Source organism: Moschus berezovskii, chromosome 8 (assembly GCF_049115385.1).
Source record: "Moschus berezovskii isolate FMDL1 chromosome 8, NW_MosBer_1.0, whole genome shotgun sequence".
In the NCBI taxonomy this organism is placed as follows: Eukaryota; Metazoa; Chordata; class Mammalia; order Artiodactyla; family Moschidae; genus Moschus; species Moschus berezovskii.
Genome location: NC_142467.1, coordinates 70,299 through 93,599, shown reverse-complemented (window position 1 = coordinate 93,599; position 23,301 = coordinate 70,299). Strand labels below are relative to the sequence as shown.

Here is a 23,301-nt window from a genome sequence, read left to right as displayed (position 1 = left end):
CATTGATATATTCTAAAGAAATAATCTATTCCATTCACTGTACCAGAATTAGAATTTTTTCAGCAGTCTACAGTCAGAAGAAATTTCTGTCTACTTGCAAACACATTACCATGAAAAATATTGGAAAATTTAAATGACATAAAAGATGTAAATCTAATAGTCTAAACTACAAACTTGCAGAATAGTTTCATGTCTTTGTTCATTTCTAGAAGACTAAATCTCTAAGGTGACGTAATTAGAGTATCCAGTTACCTTGGTAGTCTAATCATGTAGGTAATTATATTACCTGAGAACTAATACCCACGATGATGACTTTCTTTTTCGATGAACTTTAAAAATTAAAATCACTGTAAGAAATAAGTATGTAGTACAATGTCGCCTGCACTGCCTGGAAGTCTCTCTGGCTGGCTGCTCTGTGCCCGATGGTCACCGGGCTCGTGGACAGTGAGATCGGGGCAGGAAAGGCTTGAGGGAGGCGAGAACCTTCGGGCCAGCAGGCTGGCCGGAGCCCATTGCACCTTCCTGCACAGTCCGTCTCCTTTCCCTGAGCCAGCACGGACTGTCCCAGGCAGGCTTGCAGCACCCAGTCCAGACGAAGAGGTGCCTGGGAAAGGGAGAGTGAAGCAGGCGACAAGCCGGAGGCGGGGGGGGTGGGGGGGGGGTGGGGGGGGGCGGGGGGGGTGGGGGTGGTGGCAGCGGGCGTAGTTCATCTTGGGGTTGACCTTGCAGAGCTCAGGGACTCAGAGCTGTCTGGGAAGTTTAAAACTTAGAGGAAAATCAGTCTCTCGGGGCCTTTGTATTGTCTGATACAGACCTAAAAAAGGGTGTTCTGTGGAACTTTAGTCTTTTTTCATTTAATTTTTACTAAGTTCTAGGTGCTTGAGATACAGCAGTGAAAAAATTCTTTAAGGAAGGTAAATTTTAGTGGAGAAGACAAACAATAAACAGAATAAATGTGTAAACTATATAAAAAGAGAATTTCTGTGGAAGAACCTAGAGTTGGGGAAGAGGACAGGAAGTGCTGAGCCTGAGTTAATATTTAAACAGAGTGAGCAGTGAAGGCTTCGCAGGAGAGGAGATCACAGGCTTGGAGGAGAGCAGGGAGAGAGCACGCGGTATAGACACCCCGGGAAAGAACATCCCAGGGACAGGGCCTGGGCGCACCAGCCCGAGGAAGAGCACGCCAGCCCGCGAGGAGGGGACAGTGGGCCTGAGGCCCGAGAGCCGGGTGGGAGGACAGAGCCGCCCTCCCTGCGGCGGGAGCCTCCCGAGCAGCAGGCGCGGGCTGTGAGACACCCCGGCGGGTGTGTCTGAGGTTCAGAAGCCAGGGCATGGCTGCTGGTACCAGTGCGTAGATGCTACTTAAAGTTACGAGACTGTCCAGCATTCCCCGAGCAGAAAAGGAAGTGATCCCACTGACGCCCAGGCAGCATCGGCTTCAGGAGACCAGGGAGAAAAGAAGAGACCGCGTTACCATTCAAACGGTCCAACAGTAGACACTCCACAGGGCAGAGCTAGCAATGAATAGCTGTGTAAGACACCGGTCTGGGGCTTAGAGCTCAAAACCATGTTCTAACACCTACAGCTGTCAGCAGTTAAGGGGCTCATACAAGCAGCCGCCTCCCTCGCGTGGGAGATGGTCCCAGCCCTGCCCACGCGTCCTGCAGGGTCAACGCCATTAACAGGGACAGAGGGGAGAGACCTGCACACTTCCTTATCACCCGTGCGGGATTAAGTGGCATTCTCACAGAATCCCTTTATGCATTCTGTGTCAACTAAGTTGCGAAACGAGCACTTAACCAAGTGTATTTTGACCTGAGATGGCTGATAAAATGGAGTCTAAAGAGATTGTCACCAACGTCACCCCCTCACTTCTCCGGCTCCCTTTAGTTTAGAGACAGCCTTTTAAAATACATTGATGTGTAGTTGGAGGATAACTGCTTTACAGGCTCGGTTTCTGCCGCGCATCGGCTGTGGGGGTGCAGGGCCCCCGCCTCGCGCGGGTTCTCGCCGAGCCGCCTGTGCGGTGCACGCCGCAGCAGGGCCCCTCCGGCTCTGTTTACCTGGCAGTGTGTGTTCCCCTGCTCCTGTCTCCCTTCGTCCCACCTGTCTCTCCCCTCTCTGCGTCCACCTTACAGACAATGCTCTAGTGTACTGGAAATCCTTAACCTCTTGGTCTCAGTATCCCGAATCATTCTCCGTGCCTTCTTCTTTATAATTGCAAGAGACCACTTCAGGAACAGAGCCAGCCGTGCCCGCGAAGTGCCTGCTGTGAGTATCCGGCCCTGTTATTGCCTGTGTGAGGATGGAGCGACCGGAGGAGAGGGGTCAGAGAGCTGGCCGAGGCGCGTGGGTAGGAGACACGCTTGAAACGCACCATCTGGGCCCTCAGCGCCCACAGGATGTTCCATTTCACAGTGTTTGCTACAGAAAGGACAAGAATAAAATAAACAGTGAAAGTTTCAAAAAGAATTATTGCTGATAATTATCAGTGAGGTGTATAGTTTAGAGAAAAACAGTGTTTGCCAACGTAACACGTGAGACAGGTTGAATGCTAAATCCATCACTTTATATCTGCATCGCCATATAAAAGAGATTCTTATATAATGTTACTATTCAGTTCAGTTCAGTCGCTCAGTCGTCTCCGACTCTCCGCGACCCCATGAATCACAGCACGCCAGGCCTCCCTGTCCATCACCAACTCCCGGAGTTCACTCAGACTCAAGTCCACAGAGTCGGTGATGCCACCCAGCCATCTCATTCTCGGTCGTCCCCTTCTCCTCCCGCCCCCTACCTTTCCCAGCATCAGAGTCTTTTCCAGTGAGTCAACTCATCGCATGAGGTGGCCAAAGTATTACTATTAGGATGAGATAATTCATTATATGGTGTACTTATTTATACTCTGCCTTTTCCCACAGAAATGGAAAGATAGCTTCTCAACAGTTGACACTCCTTTGCTATCCCTCAGCCAGCATCTATCACAGCTTTAAAGTGACCAGGAGATTTGGTATGATTAAGATTTGGAACAAATAGTGATTACTCCAAGATGGGAGAACTCAAGGGAATCATAGAAAAGTGACTTTCATAGAAATGAAACTTTCACAGGGTGATAAAAATAAGTCGTGTTTCTTTTGTCTGCTTCTAGAAGCACTAGGTGCTGTAGGATATTTGATTTTGCTCTTCGGGGTATCATTTTTTTTAAAAAAAATGTGAAGTGAGGAAAATAAACAGCCTCTTTCTTCACCCATTTAGAAGATTTATACAAAAAGAAATTTCATACAATTCATGTGGCAAGGAAGACTTCTTTAACAGCTGAAATGAAGAACAGTGAGAGATGAATTGACTGATGTTTGAAGTGTGAAAGAGCAAAGGAAAATAGAAAGGATGCATTAGAACATAAAGAGCCTGTCGCTTATGTCTCAAAAGATCCTTCAGACGTTTCTTCCTGCTCTGCACTAGCCAGTGGTGAATAACCTCCACACGTCTGCTTGCTTGGTCTCGGCCGTCCGCAGCAAGGCGTGTGTTGCAGTGGCGGTGTTCTGAGGGTCACCGCAGTAAACGGGCACGGCTGCTCCTAGCCAGAGGCAGCCGCACCCCCACCCCACCCCGGAAGCCTTTCAGCTGTATCACAGTCTGATCCGGTCCGTACCTTTGTTATAGCACTCAGCATACTGCGCTCAGACATTACCTGTCTTCTCTATCGTCAAAGCAAACACTGCCCTTGACAAAGTTGAAAAGGTTGTTCCTGATTCTTGCCAAATGTATATGACCCCGTAACAGAGGACCACACACAGTACTGATGCTCAGAAAAGCCTGCCGTGGGCACCGTAGGAGCCGGTAAGCTCGGTGAGCCTGTAGGAGGCGCCCTGGAGGCACCTCCTCGGGGTCCTCCTGGCCAAGCTGGGAAGCCGGAAGGAGCAGAGAAGGTCCAAACAGGCTCTTCCGCTTCTGGCTGATAAACCCTCTCCCTCCACCTGCTCAATCCCCAGGGGCAGTGCTTAGAGGAGTTTCTAGGTGCTGAGGGTGCCGTGGATTTCTGTGGCGCCAGGAGTCCCTGAATTCAAGATCAGCCTCTGCAGTGAGAGCCCCACTGTGTCTGTCTGTCCACTGTACTTCTATAAATTCAGATTCGGGCTTTAAGGTGAAAATAAGTCTTTTCTGTTTTTTAACTGAAGTATAATTGATGGACAATATTGCATTAGTTTCAGGCGCACAACATGGCGATTCACAATGTTTATACATTATAGTCCATTTATAGTTACTAGAAAATATTGGCTGTATTTCCTGTATGTTTTGAATGGTTAGAATGAAAACGTAGGAGAGAATTTAAACACAAATGAGCAACAACAGCACCAAATCTCTGATGAAGTGGAGCCCGCGTGGCCGTGACCTGCCTGCAGGCGCCCTGGGGCCTGCCGCGCGCGTGTGCTCCCGCCCCTAGTCCCGGCTCCTCCCTGCCACGTGGTCTCATTGCCTTTGCTTCCCTCAGGGAGCTCGCTTCGTTTCCTCAGCCACTGCCTCTCCCCCTTTGCCTGGTTAGCTTCTCCTGACCTTTCACATCTGTTTAAACTTCACTTTCTCTGAATGCCTTTCTTGAACTTTCTGACCAGGTCAACCCTCTGTTATAGACACTCTCCCTCCAAACACTTCCCGTTACCACTCTGTGTTTTTCCGTGAGGTTTTCTCGAGCAGCAAACGGTAAGCTCTGTGGTAGTGGAGACTCGTTCTCTGTAACACCGGTCATTCCCCAGCACCACCCACAGCACTTGTCACAGTTCATCATCTGTTGCATGAGTGAGGGAATAAACCTGTTGATTTCATTTGCCTGGTCTCCCTTGGATTTGGCTTTCTCAAAACAGTTAACAGTTTGAAAAAGTCTTCCGATAAAGAATGCCGCTCTGTGGTTTTAACTCTGTAGGTAGGAAGGGATCATGCTCATCTAGGTCACCAACAAAATGAAGGTTCAGTCAGTTCAGTTCAGTTCAGTTCAGTCACGTCCCACTCTTCACAACCCCATGGACTGCAGCAGGCCAGGCCTCCCTGTCCATCACCAACTCCTGGAGTTTACCCAAACTCATGTCCATGGAGTCGTTGATGCCATCCAACCCTCTCATCCTCTGTCGTCCCCTTCTCCTCCTGCCTTCAATCATTCCCAGCATCAGGGTCTTTTCAAATGAGGATTCAAATGAGCTCTTCGCATCAGGTTGCCAAAGGATTGGAGTTTCAGCTTCAGCATCAGTCCTTCCAATGGATATTCAGGACTGATTTCCTTTAGGATGGACTGGTTGGATCTCCTTGCTGTCCAAGGGACTTGCAAGAGTCTTCTCCAACACCACAGTTCAAAAGAATCAATTCTTCAGTGCTCAGCTTTCTTTATAGTCCAACTCTCATATCCATACATGACTACTGGAAAAACCATAGCTTTGACTAGACGAACCTTTGTTGGCAAAGTAATGTCTCTGCTTTTTAATACACTGTCTAGGTTTGTCATAGCTTTTCTTCCAAGGAGCAAATGTCTTTTAATTTCATGGCTGCAGTTACCATCTGCAGTGATTTTGGAACCCCAAAGAAAAAAGGTACAGTCAGTCACCCAAATTATCCCTCTTATTTTTCTCTTAGGGCTTTAGGAGAAGGAAAACCTAGCATCAGTCAATATGTCACAGGCTATACCTAATCCTGCTTATTTTAGAACCATTTCCAGTTACAATGATTTTATTTACTAAAATGAGTTCATTCCAATCTTTATATGTACCTTCAGTCTCTAAATATTAGACTGTCAGGTATCCTGAGAGTTCTGTAGCATTTAGTGTTTAATGAGTAGTAACAAGAATGATGGTAACTTTAGGAAGTAGCAGAAAACGACTCTACTTAGAAGACAGCCAGGAAAATCAGTGAATGATTATTAACTATTTCTGAAAACATTCTAAATCATTTAAAATACATGTTTAAAAAATAAACTGTAGTACACCTTGAATGTTTTTATTCCCCTGCCCCTGCAGTTTGCTTATTTATTTGTTTGTTTTGGCAATGAGATAAGAAAATATATGAAGGACATACAGGAGTGTCTGGAGGTGGACTGATTGATACCTTTTCTTGAACTGAATTGGAAATAGTCGACTATTTCTGACTCTTAAGAAAATCATAAATGTGTAGAATTATCCTCCAGGACTTGTGATACGCAGGAGACTTGAAACACTGGTGTGCCAGAGACTGAAATTTATTCTAGAAAAGCTTTGGTGCTTGGTAAGCATTCACATAGATTACAAGAATGTGTTCTGCTAGCTCTGAAGTCACAGTCCTATTAACTAGTGATCAAAAATATTTAAAGGTTACTGTGTATTAGTATCTAATTGTGTCTAGGTATTTAGGTTGATTTCATCCAAATTTTATATGATAGTGAATATAATAAATCCATTTTAAAATTTCTTTTTAAGAGAAATTTAGTATGGAGGACAAACACATCCTGTATGCCTTTTGTCTCAGCCTCGCTGTGGGAAGTCGAGCTTTTCATCCACCAGTTTATTCCTCTTGCAGCATCATGCCTCACAAGGAAATAAATTGCCTCTGGGAAGGAAGGTTGCCCCCAGTCTGGGAAGGGAGGTCAAATATGGCCACATCAGGTAAAACCAACCAACTAAAACCCTGTAACATGGTTTCAAAAAGGACTTTGGTTCATAGTATTCATTTCCTTTGGGTCCCTTGACTTGGGAGCTACAAGGATCAAAGTCAGGGAAAGCATCGGACCTTTGAGACAGCCCGCTGGCCTCCGCCCGGCGCCTCCGCAAGCTCGGGCTGGGCGTGGATCCCCTGGAGCCGGGGATGGGTGCCCGCGGGCAGCAGGCACAGTGGCTCTCCAGGGCTGGTCCTGCAGCAGGTGCACAGTGGGAGCACCCGTCCTCTTTTCTTGCCTGGAGTCTCAACAACTCTCCCTTCACTTGGATGACAGCGTCTGAAACCCAGATTAAACCTGGAAATTAGCTAGTGCAATTCATTTACTGGAGGTAAAAACCAAGACCCGGAAAATATGAGACTCTCAGCATCTCATGTGTATGTTTAAATGTCAGTATGGGATTGATGATGCTTCCCTGGTGTGGGGCTTGGCCTGGGGAGGGTACGTGGCTCTGACTGTGCCAGATGTGCGTGCCTTCAGCCCCCGACGGAGGTGGCCCTTCTGAAAGTGGCAGCCTCACCTCGGCTCCCTCCACCCGACGCTGAGCAAGGCGTTTGCAAGTGGGAGGTCAGTGCAGAGACTCCTGGGCCCCAGAGAGACCGTCTGTGGGGTCCAGACGGCTCTGGGAATGCGAGCGAACCTGGCAGAGAGGATGGTACTGGCTTTGAGCGTGCATTTTTCTTAATTATGTTAATTAAGTCTTAAAAGAAAACTGTTCTAGGAATAGTTTCCCGTGGAGCCCAGATCCCGCTCCTCAAACGGTGTGTCTCGCTGAACTCCGGGCGGAGCGCTAGGACGCAGGCCCATTCCACAGGCCCTTCACCTCCTGTGTCTTATGTGACACTTTCTACAGGAGGGAGGGTATCCTGAGAGAAGGAAACAGAGCGGGAAGACGGCAAAGGGAAGGCCGCGGTGTCCTCTCTGTAACTCGGGGTCCCCTGAGGACAGCTTCCTTCAGGGGCTCCCCTTGGCGTCTCCGCCAGTCCTGACATCTCCAAGCCACGTGGACGCGGCTCGGGCTCCCCCGCTCCCCCGCCCGGAGGGAAGGAGTGTCGAGCCCTGACTCAGGGCCGCCCTCGGGAGCACTCTGCACTCCGCTTCATCCCTGCCCACCCCCACCCCCCCCGCGGACCCCTGCAGCGCGTCTGTTCAGAATAGAAAAGGGCTACACTGAACCGTAAACCTGCGCCCTGCTTCTGCACAGAGAGCAGAGCTCTCACTTCTCCGTTTCTACCTTCCTTAATGGGGCAGCAAACATCACCTCCGGGCCTCAGGGCCAGCCGATGACCCAGTCAGCCTCTGTTTCACGGCTGGGCCTGCAATGTGGGCCGCTGCGGGGCGGAGAAGACCTGCGTTTCTGGCCAGAGCAGCGGCCTGGCTGCGCGCGGGGAAACCCTCTCTCCGTCTTTAATCCCGAGGGACCGGGGACAGCCGCGCTCTGCGCGCGGGCGCTGCTCAGCGCCGAGACCTGGGCCAGCTCTTCTCCGCCCTCCAGCGCTGGACTGTCCAGCCCTCTCGCCGCCCGCCCTGCCCCTGCTCTACACGCGGTCAGAAACACACGCTCACGGAGACCTCAGGCCTCTTACCTCTTCCTATGCTGAACTTTCATTTCTTTCTTTTCTGTGTACAAAGCTCCCTTTGTAGTTCAGATAGAGCTGTCTGATTTGAAAAGTATCATGATGTTCTGATGTAGAATATTGAGGTTAGTAAGTTTATTTTTATGTACCCCAAACACAGAGACTATAATCTTTTCCACTAAAACTGTCATAAGAATTTGTAGCCTCATACTTCGGTTTGAGGAGAGAAGATTGGTTCTAAACCTGTTCTGAAGTTTCTGTTGATGAACTCATTTCTTCTCCATTGCCTGTTACTAAAATGTGAACAGTGAATTTAAACTCTAATACAGTTTTCACTCTTTCTGCAGCACCTGAAATCCTTAGAGGCTGTGCCTATGGACCCGAGGTGGACATGTGGTCTGTGGGGATAATCACCTACATCTTGTAAGTGAATAGAAGCGACCTCTAAGCACACTGCTCCCCTTTGCTGTAGTATCTTCTAGTTACTTATGTGTGCCTGCATGCTAATTTGCTTCAGATGTGTCCAACTCTGTAGCCAGCCAGGCTCCTCAGTCCATGGGATTCTCCAGGCAAGAGCACTGGAGTAGGTTGCCATGCCCTCCTCCAGGGGATCTTCCCAACCCGGGGATGGAACCCGTGTCTCTTATGTCTCCTGCTTTGGCAGGCAGTTTCTTTTACCATTAGCATCACCTGGGAAGCCCAATTACTTACAGTCCTCATAAAAAAAGCAAGATTCCTTTTAACTTTTGTGGTTCTCTATGATGTGCTAAGAGTAGTTAATGAAAGAATTTTTGGGAAACAAGCATCATGTTTTGTAGTTTTCTTGGGGCAAGAACTTCTGTCTAGGGCTTTACTGTCTCATTGTACTATGCAGTGTATCACAGACTTGGGAACAATTCATCATTTGATGGTAGTAATGAGCATGAAACCAATCCACCTATTAAACTTGCTCTTGTTTTACTTATGTGCATGTCATCCAAATGATAAGAGTATTATTCCTTTTTAACGGACAAATGGTTCTTTAACCTCTGAAGCAATCCCAACCTATATATGTCTTATGAGGAATGTTTTAAAGGCATTTTGGCTATCAGTTTTATTTCCTATATGTGTTAAGTTCTCAAGGACCTTTAGTATAATACCCTGAACTCAGAGAAAACTTCTCTCTGGTAGAAAAAAAAGGTGTGGGGGGGTGCTAAATCTTTCACTCTCTGGCATCTCCAGCTCCATTTCTAAGCTCCTGTCTACTAATAAACAGTGGGTTTCAGTCTGCCAAAGAGATGATGAAATTGCAGACAAATATGAAGGAAATAGTCTAGAGTGATGGGAGAGTGTCTGGAGAGGAAGGTTGCCTGTAGAACAGCTGCAAAAGCAAGGCCTCACTGAGCTCCAAAGCTTAAATCAAAACAAGTGGATTTGCTTGTCAGTGAGAGGATACTGCAGAGTTAATTGCTGTGCATGTGTCGTGTGCACTCCGTTGTGTCTGACTTTTTGCGACCCCATGGGCTGCAGCCCACCAAGCTCCTCTGTCCGTGGGGTTCTCCAGGCAAGAATACTGGAATGAGTTGCCCTGTCCTTCTCCAGGGGATCTTCCCAACCCAGGGATCGCACCCACATCTCTTGCATTTTCTGCGTTGACGGGTGGATTCTTTACCACTGCACCACCTGGGAAGCCCAAGTTAATTTTTGGAATCTGTATTATTCAAGTCTGTAAAGAGATTTTAAAGGGTGTGGAAGCAAGTGAATCAAGCAGCTCAGGCTTCTGTAACAAAACTCACAGACTGGGTGCTACAGAAAGTGGAGTCCTGGAGTCCTGGAGGCCAAACGTGCTCGTAGCTCGCGTCCTGGAGAGAGCCATCTTCCTGGCTGCAGACAGCTGCCTTCTCCCTGTATCCTCCCAAGGCAGGAAGAGGTAGCACATTCTGTGGTCCCTCTTCCGTGAGAGCACTGATCACAGCACGAGGCCCCACCCTCGTGGCCTCATCGAACTCTTACCTGCCAGAGCCCTCATCTCCAGATGCCATTACACAGGGCTTAGGGCCTTAATGTCCTGATCAGGGAGAACACAGTTCAGTCCATAGTAGGAAGAAGTTTGGTTTGGTTAATTTAATAGTGATCTTAGAAAGTACAGTGTCTAGGTAATACGGGCTAGGAAGAGGGTAACTCGGGTAGACTTCCAAGCAAGTTAGAAAACTCTTGAGTTCACCTCGGTTTATATATTGGTCAGTGATGTGATGTGATGTGAAAGTTGCTCAGTCGTGTCCGTCTCTTTGCAACCGCATGGACTGTACAGTCCATGGAATTCTCCAGGCCAGAATACTGGAGTGGGTTGCCATTTCCTTCTCCGATATTGGTCAGTAGCAACCATAAAAAGGTTTAACAAGCACACCATAAAATAGTCATCTGCTATTATGTAATGTCAAAAGATATTTTCAGCTATCACTTCCCTGTGTTTCCAGGATATATTAAAGCTTGAAAAGAATTTAGAGAGCTAGGGAACCATGTTTTTTCTTATGAAAGTGCAAACTTTTAGGTAATTTGTTTGCCACACTTAGTGCTTAATTCATTAGTAATGAATTCACAAGGTCACGTCATGGAATTCCTTCAGCTTACATTTAAAATCACTATTGTGCTGTGGAAGAAGGTTATCTCCTGAATTGTGTGGGTGACATATAATGCTTAGTGATGTTCAGTAAAAAACTGAACTACAAATATTGCTTCATATTTGCCCCTCAAATGTAAATGTGCCCACCCAAGTAGAGTTTCTTACTGAAATGTAATGTAGGGGGTTGAAGAATTAAGAATATATGATAACTCAGAGAGATCAAGGTAGGAAATTTAATAACATTTCCCTAGAAACTTGAAAGGAATGAGTGACACTCCCATGTCACTAACATGGGAAAGTGAAGAGAAAAAAAATGTGACCATTGGAGAAGCATCTTATTATAACCCTGAAAATAATTTAAAAATCTATCAGGTTTCTTTCCCATAGTTCACTTAAGCTCATTAGTTGAAAGTTGCTGGCTGAGTAAGTGGTAGCAGCTAACAGTGCTGCTCACAGCTAATATCCTTCAGTTCTGGTCTAACTTCTGTCAGCCCCTGAGCCTAGGGACTTTTTATTTAATCTGTAGTCCATTAATGATTGATGAAGTCCACCAGACAAGGCTCAATGGAACATTTTCTCCAGTGGATTGTGCCGTTGGGTTTATGTACCTCGTTTATTATCATTAAAAGTGCTACCCAGCTATTTTGTGCTATGATCGTGCTATTTCTAAGGATGACAATAGCTTGGACATGAAGGCCATTCTGTTGTTTCTCAGAAGAATTCTGCTCCTTCTACCTTCTAAACCTAAGCCCTTTATCCCTACAGACAAAAGCAACTACTGTGGTTTTCAGGTCAGAATCAGATAACATCAGAGATTCACACTCTCCCCTTCAGCTTTCAGCACTACATCCTGTCCCATGGCTCCGAGCGCCTTCTCACACACCCACCTCGGGCCTTGGCCCGGCTCCTGTGCCAGCCCCGCAGCCGCCGGTTCCTCGCTGTGCCCCGAGCGTGCTCGCCTGCTGCTCTGTGTCTGCGCCTCACGGCCCCACCCTTCAGGCTAATGACCTAAACTGTTCACCCCTTCACGGTGCACAGGTTTGCTGACATGTCCAGGATGACAGGAAGGCGTCTGAGTCCCGCACTTGCAGAGCTGTCATTTTTCCCTCTAAATTCTGGAAGAGGGAACGTGCGAGTTTCCTCAACTAAGCCTAGACGGTTGGCGGCTTTCCCGGGACTCGCAGGCAGCGGCCGCGTCTGATGGAGGAGGCCGCCCGGCGGTGTGGTCGTGTGCCCCCTCCTCTGCTGGAGCTGCGTCTTCCTTGGGGGGCCCCCAGCGGGTGGTCGTGTCTGATGGAGGAGGCTGCTGGGCGCCCTGTGCCCTGCGCCCTCCCCTCTGCTGGAGCCGGTCTCCCGGGGGACCCCCGCAGTGCACGGGGGGCGCCCAGCCCGGCCTCAGTGCTCCTGAGCCTCGGCCTTACCCGGCTGGCTCTGCAGTGTTTGAAAGAAACCAGGACTGTCGAGCAGGATGGTCCCTGAACCAAAGAACAGGAGAAACTGCTTCCTCTTAAACACCTGCTGCTTCCTGATCTGCTGGACTGTTTCGCGCTCTGCAGCAGCCCGGCCAGTTTGATGGAAGGACTTGGGGAAATGTTTCTTACTGTGTTCATTATTTTTACTTAATTTCTTTGTCACGTGAAACTCACGCCCTGGCAAGGACTTCTTTTTTTTTTACAGTTCCCTTTTGGTCTTTAGTGATTTAGAACCTCCCCCCACCTGTAAGCATTAGAGGCTTGGTGGTCCCACCAGCAGCTCAGTTTTCCTTTCTCTCTTTTTTATCCCAAGGGTGGTTCTGTTTCTTTCCTCCCACATTTTTATGTGATCATCCTGGAAGGTGATGGTGATCATGGTGAGATGTCTTTACGATGTGCAGAAACTAGGCTCGCGTGCCTGGCTGCGGTCCTCTGGGCAGCGTCGCCCGCTGTAGTCAGTTCAGAAGGCCGTTCCCCGCGGCCGTGGAGGCTCCTGTCCGTGTTCACTCTGAGACCCAAACCGAAGTGGGATGGAAACCCAATACTTTTTTCATCTCTGTGGAAGAATTCAGTGAAAAGGACTGAACAAAAACAACTAACAACTTTTCTTCGCACCTTTTAACATTTTTATTCTCAAAATCCTAACTTTTCCATTTTATGATAAATTGGAACTCCAGTCTGTCCTCTCAGTTCCTGGTGGAAAAACACACATGGAAATAGCACTATAGTATAATGCTTGTAGTAGTGTTAGCTATTATAATATTATTGTTGCTTTGTATCATAATTATTAATATGATTATAAGTTTTTGTAGAAATCTTAAATTGATTTTGTATCTATTTTTACTTCCCTGAAGACATGATTGTATATTTATATAATCATAAATGAATTATAACAAGGCAGTTACACACTTAAGCTTAGCAGATGTACATTCATCACAGGAAGCTGTGATAAAGGACAGTATTGAATTTCTGCAAAAAATTGGTGACATACACTTAGGCTTTTAAAGGCATTTTATCTTGTATCTTTTGTCCTTCTAGACTTTGTGGATTTGAACCATTCTATGATGAGAGAGGCGATCAATTCATGTTCAGGAGAATTCTGAATTGTGAATATTACTTTATCTCCCCCTGGTGGGATGAAGTATCTCTGAATGCCAAGGACTTGGTAAGTGTGACTGAAACAAAATGAAATAAAATTCCTTACATTAATTTTTTAGCTAATTAATGGGCCATTTTAAAAATTAATGCCTCTTAGTAGCTTACTTCTTTTTAATTATAAAGTATTTTTAAGAAAACAATGCACACTATTTTTCCTTACAGATAATGAAAAAAGATATGTTTGATTAATCTCTAGCTGAATTATCACAAATTACAAATTACTGCTTATTAATTAATGAGTTTTTATCATCTAGTCAGTGTAATATAGAACCTGTAAGCTATGAAGCTATGAAGACAGCTGTGCTGGGTGACTCTAAACATAATATACACAGATGAATTCTTTTTTAAAATGGCTTGCTGTCACCTAGATTAGTTATACTTTGAATAAAGCAACAATATTTCTTGAAATGTTCAAACTTACTAAAATATCCTGATGGTAACACAAGTCCTGTCCCGCAGGACTCTCATACATGAGTCACGTTGTGAGTTTTGTTTTTTTTTTGTTTGTTTCACTGACTTCTCACCTCCAGTAATACTGGAGTTTATCTGCATTCAGGACAGGTCGGGCACTGGCCTATCCTCTGGGGCGCTGGCCCACCAGTTCTAAAATGAAGATACTGGGGTGCCATTGAAGCTTTTACCATCATTTCTTTAGAGCTGTTGTCCTCAATCTTTTGGCACCAGGGACCAACTTTATGGAAGACAATTTTTCCATGGACCGGGGGTAGGGAGGCTAGTTTCAGAATGATTTAAGCAGAGCACATGTATTTTGCACTTTATTTCTAATCTAATACTGCCGCTGATAAGACAGGAAAGACTGTGATGCTGGGAAAGGTTGGGGGTGGGAGGAGAAGGGGACGACAGAGAATGAGATGGCTGGATGGCATCACCTACTCTGTGGACATGAGTTTGAGTGAACTTAGGAAGTTGGTGATGGACAGGGAGGCCTGGCGTGCTGTGATTCATGGGGTCGCGGAGAGTCGGAAACGACTGAGCGACTGAACTGAACCAGTCCACAGCCTGGAGATTGAGGACCCTTGTTCTAGAGAGAAACCACACCGAAATGATGAAAAACTGACTTCCGAATCATAGAAGGTTAGAACTCCAAGGATCTCAGGACTCATTTAATCGTCCTTGAATTTTAAGGATGAGTTTGCTCAAGCACAGAGAAGTGAAGGACAGCTTCCCAGCAGAAAGGCATTGCTCGAAAGGAAGGGTCCAGATTTCCGGACCCTTCTCCAGGGCCCTTTTCCCTCCTTACCATCCGTATGCTGTGGAAACAGGTTTCCTAAGGTCATGGCCTTTCCAGCACGGTCTGTGCGATGCCAAGATGTCGCCACTTCCCCCTCGCGCCCCTCTGCTGAGCGTCTGTGTCCGCCCGTGTGTCCACTCCACCGAGACGCCCCGGGCCAAGGCCCCGCCCCTCTCCCGGTCCACGACCGCGGCCTCTGGCCTGCTCTCCCTCCCGCTGCCTGCGTGTCTGCAGTGCGCGCCCTCCCCCCCGCCCCGCGCGGGCCCCAGGGGGTGGCCTCACTCGGGACTGGGGTCCCCTCCAGTCCGCGGCACGCGGACCCGCGTCCCAGCGGCTGGACTCTGGGTGCTCTGTGCTGTCCCTTCATCCGCCCTGCTCCTTCCTCTCCACCACGCGCGCGCACACACACACACACACACACACAGAGCCACACACACACACACACAGAGCCACCCACACCCCCCCACACACACACACACAGAGCCACACACACACACACACAGCCACCCGCACAGACACCAGCCCACACACATAGACACACACACACACACACACAGCCACCCACACACAGACACCCACCCACACACATAGACACACACACACAGAGCCACACACACACAGAGCCACACAGCCACCAAGCCACACACATAGACACACACACACAGCCACACACACAGACACCAAGCCACACACATAGACACACACACACAGCCACACACACACACACACACAGCCACCCCCCCACACACACACAGAGCCACACAGTCACCCACACACAGACATCAACCCACACACATAGACACACACAGCCACACACACACACAGCCACCCCCCCACCCCCCCCCACACACACACACAGCCACCCACACACAGACACCAACCCACCCACACAGCCACACACACACACCCCACACACACACACACAGAGCCACACACACACAGCCACCCACACAGACACCAACCCACACACATAGACACACACAGCCACACACACACACACAGCCACCCACACACAGACACCCACCCACACACATAGACACACACACAGACACACACACACAAACAGAGACACACACACACACACACACACACACACACACACACACACCGCTGTCCTCGGCACGCAGACCCCAGTCCCGTCAAGCGTGCCTCTGCGAGTGGGCGCTGCTCCTCCATCCGCCCTGTGATGCCCCCCACCCTCCTCCTCCTTCCTCTGCACACACACACACACACACATACACACACAGCTCTTTGCACGGGTAGCTCATCGTTTTTAGTGTGTTGCAATCGCAGGATACCGGCTTCGCAGTGTTGTGCGCTCTCCGCCGTGCGGCACAGGATCCGCGTGGGCGCGCGTCCCCTCCCTCGGGAACCCCCGCCCCTCCAGGGGTCACAGGGCAGCACGGGTGACTCGCCTTCGAGCCCTGGCTGCCGTGACCTTCTCGAGGAGACCTGGTCTTCAGGGGGGCGCGCCATTCTCCTCACAGTCGGTTCATTCCTCCTGCCGCTCGATCCTCTGCCCCGGGCTTCCTTTTTCACGATAAGCATCATTTCCATATGAGTTTCAGCGGTATTCCTTAATGAGGTTCAAGCTCTGGGAGAGGATGAAGCAGGTGGGCCCAGATCTTAGTGCCATGTGGACGTGAAGTGCAGGCTCAGTAAATGTTCCTTGAATGAAACCATCAGTCAGGAAATGGACCAAGGATTCTTAAAAGTCCGACATGTCTGGGTTCAAGTGCCCCGCCTCCCCTTTCTAATAGTTGCAGGTCTGACCTTGTGCTAACCATCCTCTCTATGCTTCGGTTTTCTTCTCTGGATGGTACTGGTACCTGTCTCTAGGTCTTTGGAAGAATTAAGGGATATGATACATACTAAGTAACCATCACCAACTAACTCAATAATAATCCCATTAGTTATAAAAAGCAGAGACATTACTTTGCCAACCAAGGTCCATCTAGTCAAGGCTATGGTTTTTCCTGTGGTCATGTATGGATGTGAGAGTTGGACTGTGAAGAAAGCTGATCGCAGAAGAATTGATGCTTTTGAACTGTGGTGCTGGAGAAGACTCTTGAGAGTCCCTTGGACTGCAAGGAGATCCAACCAGTCCATTCTAGAGAAGATCAATCCTGGGTGTTCATTGGAAAGACTGATGCTGAATTGAAACTGCAATACTTTGGCCACCTCATGCGACGAGTTGACTCACTGGAAAAGAGTCTGATGCTGGGAAGGATTGGGGTTAGGAGGAGACGGGGACGACAGAGAATGAGATGGCTGGATGGCATCACTGACTCTGTGGACATGAGTTTGAGCGAACTCCGGGAGTTGGTGATGGACAGGGAGGCCTGACGTGCTGTGATTCATGGGGCCGCAAAGAGTCGGACACAACTGAGCGACTAACTGAACTGAGCCCCCTTCTATTTCTTTTTATCTCTGAAAGAAAGGTATTCAGCTATACCTCCTGTTGGTTAAAAGATTTACATAACTTCAGAACTAAAGGAATCTTTGAACCCCTAAATGAAACACTTATTAGCAAAACCTGCACATGTTCTGTCATGGTGCATGGGGAGCTGGTCTGTAAGCGGAGCTGTAGGATAATGGCACATCTTTGGGTCTGAATCCTGGTGATGTCACTGAGTCTCTCTGATCTTCAACAACTTTCTTAAAAACTCAGTGCATCAATGTCTCCACATGTAAAGATGAATGATGATATATATAAGTTTTTGTTGCTAATTGGCTTTCCATAAATTCTTTGTATTTTCAAGCAGAAGAGAGTGGTGATGATAGGGAAGAGGAAACCGATGATTAGAAAATAAACGTGAAGTATCTAATTGTCAAGGATGTTTTAAGGATTAGGTATCACTTACATGAAATTATTAGTGTATGTATCCAACAGATGATAGCTCTGACCACCATCAAAGCTGTTACTGCTGTGCATTCTTCTTAATTATTCTTCATCTCCCTCCACCTCCTCACTCACGTTAAGCCTAAACAGTGTCAAGACTCTACCCTTTTCAAATGTAGTGTCTCTACCCCACATAAATTTCTTTGCAAATGCTACAAAACAGAAAGTGAAAGGGGAACCAGATATTCATTCTTCATTTGACTAGTTTCCTAAGTTTTTTAGCCTGTGTTCAGTTTTTGGCTTTTTAAAGTTAGAAAAGATCTTATACCTTAAGTCATCCAAAGTCCCTCATTTTACACACCGGCAGACTGAAACTCAGAAAGCTTGTCTACCTTGAAGGCACTGTGGTGTCGTGGCCACGGGACAAATTCCAAGACAAGACAAACCCTAGTATGAGTATAGCCCCCACCAGTTACATGAGGTTTTATGTTACACGAATCACTAAATCTTTGAGCTTCCTTCCATCCCTCATTCATGAATTGGAGCTAAAGTTACTAATTGATAAGGATATGGATAGGATTACATAAATTTAAAAAATTTTTTGCATGCCTGTAATTATTTGGACTGCGGTCCATGGGGTCGCTAAGAGTCAGACACAACTGAGCGACTTCACTTTCACTTTTCACTCTCATGCATTGGAGAAGGAAATGGCAACCCACTCCAGTATTCTTGCCTGGAGAATCCCAGGGACAGAGGAGTCCGTTGGGCTGCCATCTATTGGGTCGCACGGAGTCAGACACAACTGACGCGACTTAGCAGCAGCAGCAGCAATTATGTATTTACGAGGAAATTAGGGTGGAAATTAGGTCCTGTAAGAAGAGGGCCCAGGAGGGTGTCCATAGTCACTCGGTAGGGGCGGGTTGGTGTCTGAGGTCAGACACGTGTGGGTCTTTGAGGTCACAGAAATAGAGACTTTGAACAAGTTAGGATTTAAGAGCGCTTCCTGACTCCAGGTAATCTCTGCCTCATCCCAGGTCACTTCTTTGAGCCCAGGGCTGGGGATTATTTTGGTTGTTGAACTTCCTGGCAATTCATTGTCTGCTCATGCTCACCATCAGGGGTAAACCTCCCAGAATGGGCTACCATTCATTTGAATTCAGTCCTTTTAAGCAAAACATATCCCCAAACCACTGTCACCTTTTCTTTGAGTCTAAGTAGGCTTTTACCCCAGGTCTTAGCATATTCCTTCAAGTATCCTCAAGGGATAAGAGGCTTATGAAAGCTTCCTGATGGGAAGATCATATTGCCAATATCCACTGGATCATCGAAAAAGCAAGAGAGTTCCAGAAAAGCATCTATTTCTGCTTTATTGACTATGCCAAAGCCTTTGACTGTGTGGATCACAAGAAACTGTGGAAAATTCTGAAAGAGACAGGAATACCAGACCACCTGACCCACCTCTTGAGAAACCTGTATGCAGACCAGGAAGCAACAGTTCGAACTGGACATGGAACAACAGACTGGTTCCAAATAGGAAAAGGAGTACGTCAAGGCTATATATTGTCACCCTGCTCATTTAACTTACATGCAGAGTATATCATGAGAAACGCTGGGCTGGATGAAACACAAGCTGGAATCAAGATTGCCAGGAGAAATATCAATAACCTCAGATATGCAGATGACACCACCCTTATGGCAGAAAGTGAAGAAGAACTAAAGAGCCTCTTGATAAAAGTGAAAGAGGAGAGTGAAAAGTTGGCTTAAAGCTCAGCATTCAGAAAACAAAGATCATGGCAACTGGTCCTATCACTTCATGGCAAATAGATGGGGAAACAGGGGAAACAGTGGAAACAGTGGCAGACTTGCTCACTCATGGGAAGAAAAGCTATGACCAACCTAGACAGCATATTAAAAAGCAGAGACATTACTTTGCCAACAAAGGTCCATCTAGTCAAGGCTATGGTTTTTCCAGTGGTCATGTATGGATGTGAGAGTTGGACTATAAAGAAAGCTGAGCACCGAAGAATTGACGTTTTTGAACTGTGGTGTTGGAGAAGACACTTGAAGTCCCTTGGACTGCAAGGAGATCCAACCAGGCCATCATAAAGGAATCAGTCCTGAGTGTTCATTGGAAGGACTGATGCTGAGGCTGAAACTCCAATACTTTGGCCACCTGATGTGAAGAGCTGACTCATTGGAAAAGACCCTGATGCTGGGAAAGATTGAAGGAGGGAGGAGAAGGGGACAGCAGAGGATGAGATGGTTGGATAGCATCACCAACTCAATGGACATGAGTTTGAGTAAACTTTGGGAGTTGGTGATGGACAGGGAGGCCTGGTGTGCTGCGGTCCATGGGGTCGCAGAGTCGGACATGACTGAGCGACTGAACTGAACTGATCCTCAAGGGTTAGAGAGCACTATTGATAGAGTCACGGTGTGATCATAAAGGCTGTGACCCTGTCCCCGTTTGTTTGCCCTTCAGTCCCCACAGAAGGAATGACAGCTGTGTGAGTGATCCGTCTCCCCTGAGATGTAGTTTACCTTCTGAATTCTAAGTGATGTGAAGTTGCAGCCTAGAGTTTTCCAGATGCTGGCTCCCACTCAAAGTTCTTTCAGTTCGCAGGCAAGGCAAGCCTTGTTTCTCTGATCTGCAGGCACCTGTCTGCCAGTTTGGGCTCTCGGTTCTCACACACCACTCTCTTTCCAGACTCCTCAGCTACTACTGCCTGAAGCCATCCCCACAGTGACTCCTGGGGACTTAAAAAGGTTGTTTAACGTATATTTAGTGCACTGCCAAGGAGATAGAATAATAATGTATATTTAGTGTACTGCCAAGAAAATTAAATAAGACCTAGAAGTTCACAGCTGAGGGGCAAGCCCAGGTAACCATTAAAATCTCCCTAAGAAGTCGATGGTTCTTTATCATTTCAGGTCAGAAAATTAATTGTGTTGGATCCTAAGAAAAGGCTTACTACCTTTCAAGCTCTCCAGCACCCGTGGGTCACAGGTAAAGCCGCCAATTTTGTACACATGGATACTGCTCAAAAGAAGCTCCAAGAATTCAATGCCCGTCGCAAGCTCAAGGTTAGATGGCATTTATTTTGTTTTATTTTTTAAAAAAGATTTCTCTCATATCTTGCTAATCAAAGATAATTCTGCTATTGTTTATCTAATACTGTTACTCGTCTCCTGTGGTACCTGGGAAAATGCTGCTTTGACATCCCAACAGTGAAGGTGTAAAGCCAGCCACAGTTCTGTTATCCTCTTGTAAGAATTCAGTGTGGGTGTTATTTTTCTGTTTGGGGAATTCTGGGGGAGGAAATGGCACTGGGCAGCTTGCAGGACTCTTAATGAAGCACTGACTCCTACCACTGACCGCCAGGGAGTTCTCAGGATTCATTGTCAATAAAGGGAAATGTGTGGGATGTTGAGATTCACTCACCAAATAAATACATTGTCATTGCTTCCCATCTAATTAAGGCTGAACTGCTTGAAAGTGTTGTTCAGGAAAGTAATATTTATTAAGAAAGTTGTCTTCTTTGTGAATATGCTAAAATTGGGAAACAATTTTTTCAAGCTATATTTTATAATATAGACAAATAATTATACTTGGTAAAATTAAAATAATTCAAGTGATAGGAAAATTATCCATCAAATTGTATCTCTTTTTATAGAACATATATGGAATAGAGATGAAGTGTTTTTTTCTTACATAATAGTATTTCAGTTCAGTTCAGTCGCTCATTCGTGTCCGACTCTTTGCAACCCCATGAATCACAGCACGCCAGGCCTCCCTGTCCATCCTTAATAGTATTTAGGACTAGCTATACATATAGGATGGAGAAGGCAATGGCAAGCCACTCCAGAACTCTTGCCTGGAAAATCCCATGGACAGAGGAGCCTGGTAGGCTGCAGTCCATGTGGTCGCTACTAGTCAGACACGACTGAGCGACTTCACTTTCACTTTTCACTTTCACCCATTGGAGGAGGAAATGGCAACCCGCTCCAGTGTTCTTGCCTGGAGAATCCCAGGGATGGCGGAGCCTAGTGGGCTGCCGTCTATGGGGTGGCACAGAGTTGGACACGACTAAAGCGACTTAGCAGCAGCAGCATACATATAGGAAATCTCAGAGGATAGCTGGGGGTCAAAAATAGTGTTCTATTCAGCAGTCGCTTACCAGCTGATACAAACTAAATAAACCTGAAGGGTTCCATGATCAAATTAATTTGAAATATCCTAGATTAAATCCCCTTGACTTAACCCAGAATTTCTCAAAACAAATTTGACCATGGAACTCTCTTATCTTTATAGTACCTATTAACATCCATGGAAGTAGTGTCCCATACTTTGGAAAACACAACTAAAATTTTTGAATATTGGCAGTCTGTGGGAAAGTGCATTTATTTAGGCTTTCCTCCAGATGACTAAATACACTAATCTGAGATTAAACAGATTTTGCTGTTCATTCTTCAAACAAGTTTTCATTAGACAATCTTGGAATCATACACTTTCCAAGACTAAATAGTAACAGAATAACACTCCCTAAATGCAAAATTGGGATCGAGCTCTGATTTGGGATTTTCAGTGGAAGTAGCACCAGACCCTTCTGTCTCCACAGGCGGCGGTCAAGGCCGTGGTGGCCTCCTCCAGGCTCGGCAGCGCCAGCAGCAGCCACAGCGGCGTCCAGGAGGGCCGGGCCAGCCGGGAGCCGTCTCCACCTCAGGCCGGCGACGGGGGCGTCCCTGGGAGCGAGGAGACCCCGGGGGCAGCTGAGGGGGCCGGGGCGGAGCTGCCGGAGGTGCAGGAGGGGGAGGAGGTCAGCGGTGCTGATGGAGGCGCCGCGACCCCCAGGGTGGAGCCCCAGGTGTCAGAGGAGGAGATGGAGGGGGCCGGCCCGGAGACGGAGGGGCGCCCGTCGGGGGAGACGCGGGGGACCGCTGGAGCCGGAGCAGCCCCGGAAGGACGGGAGGAGGACCCTGCCCTGGAGGTGGGAGCTCAGCAGGGTGACGCGGTCCTGCCGGAGGACTAGTGGCTTTCTTCCCGTGTAGGCGCCAAACCCTGGCATTTTGTGCGTTTTTGTCCTTCAGCAAGGAAGGTGGAAGCATGATGTGCGCTATAGTGTGATTCTGTTTCTGAGGTGCAAAAAATACATATGTATCAGCTGGTGATCCTCACTTCAATGCATGTGACTGCTTTATGAAAAACTAGTGTCTCCTATGGTACTTAATGGGTATCAGATACCGATGAATTAGGTTTGAAATTGCAAGTAAACACAGCATATGGGAAAGCACACGTTTTCAGGGACCAGTAGTGCACATTTGAGGTAAATAGTAACAAGTTGTTTTTGCTTTGAAAACCTAGCCATCCTCCACCCTTTGGATTTCTTCAGAAGGTAATTCCTTTGGACTGTTGCTCAGCTAATACTAGGTAGAGCTATAAGATGTATTCCCATGATATTTACAATATCTTCAGTAATGTGCTCAAACTGTTTACAAGAAGATAGGTTATATTTGTATTGTATGTGCAAAAAATTGCATATATACCACTTATAATGGTAAGAAACTGAAGCATATTTTAAGGGCTATGAAACCATATGCCCCTAAACCTTGTATGGAGAATGCTTTTTTATCTTGTCTTTATTTATATACACCATATTACTAATAACCCAAAATGTTCTATCACAAAATTCTGCCATTTTATAGTCCTGGAGAAAAGTATTTTACAAAC

At 47.0% G+C, this 23,301-nt stretch overlaps 1 protein-coding gene across 2 annotated transcripts in view; it reads left to right on the top strand.

Annotated features, from left to right (window-relative positions):
* The window catches only part of CAMK4 (calcium/calmodulin dependent protein kinase IV), a 279,175-nt gene extending 256,397 nt beyond the window's left edge, over positions 1–22,778 (top strand). For both annotated transcript variants that reach the window (XM_088838424.1, XM_055430450.2), the window contains 4 exons: positions 8,595–8,670; positions 13,360–13,486; positions 20,505–20,657; positions 22,193–22,778. In XM_088838424.1, the coding sequence (XP_088694550.1) occupies positions 8,595–8,670; positions 13,360–13,486; positions 20,505–20,657; positions 22,193–22,603 (767 nt within the window). In that variant the 3' untranslated portion in view covers positions 22,604–22,778. The remainder of the gene's footprint in view (positions 1–8,594; positions 8,671–13,359; positions 13,487–20,504; positions 20,658–22,192) is intronic.
* The last annotated feature ends 523 nt before the right edge of the window (positions 22,779–23,301 follow it).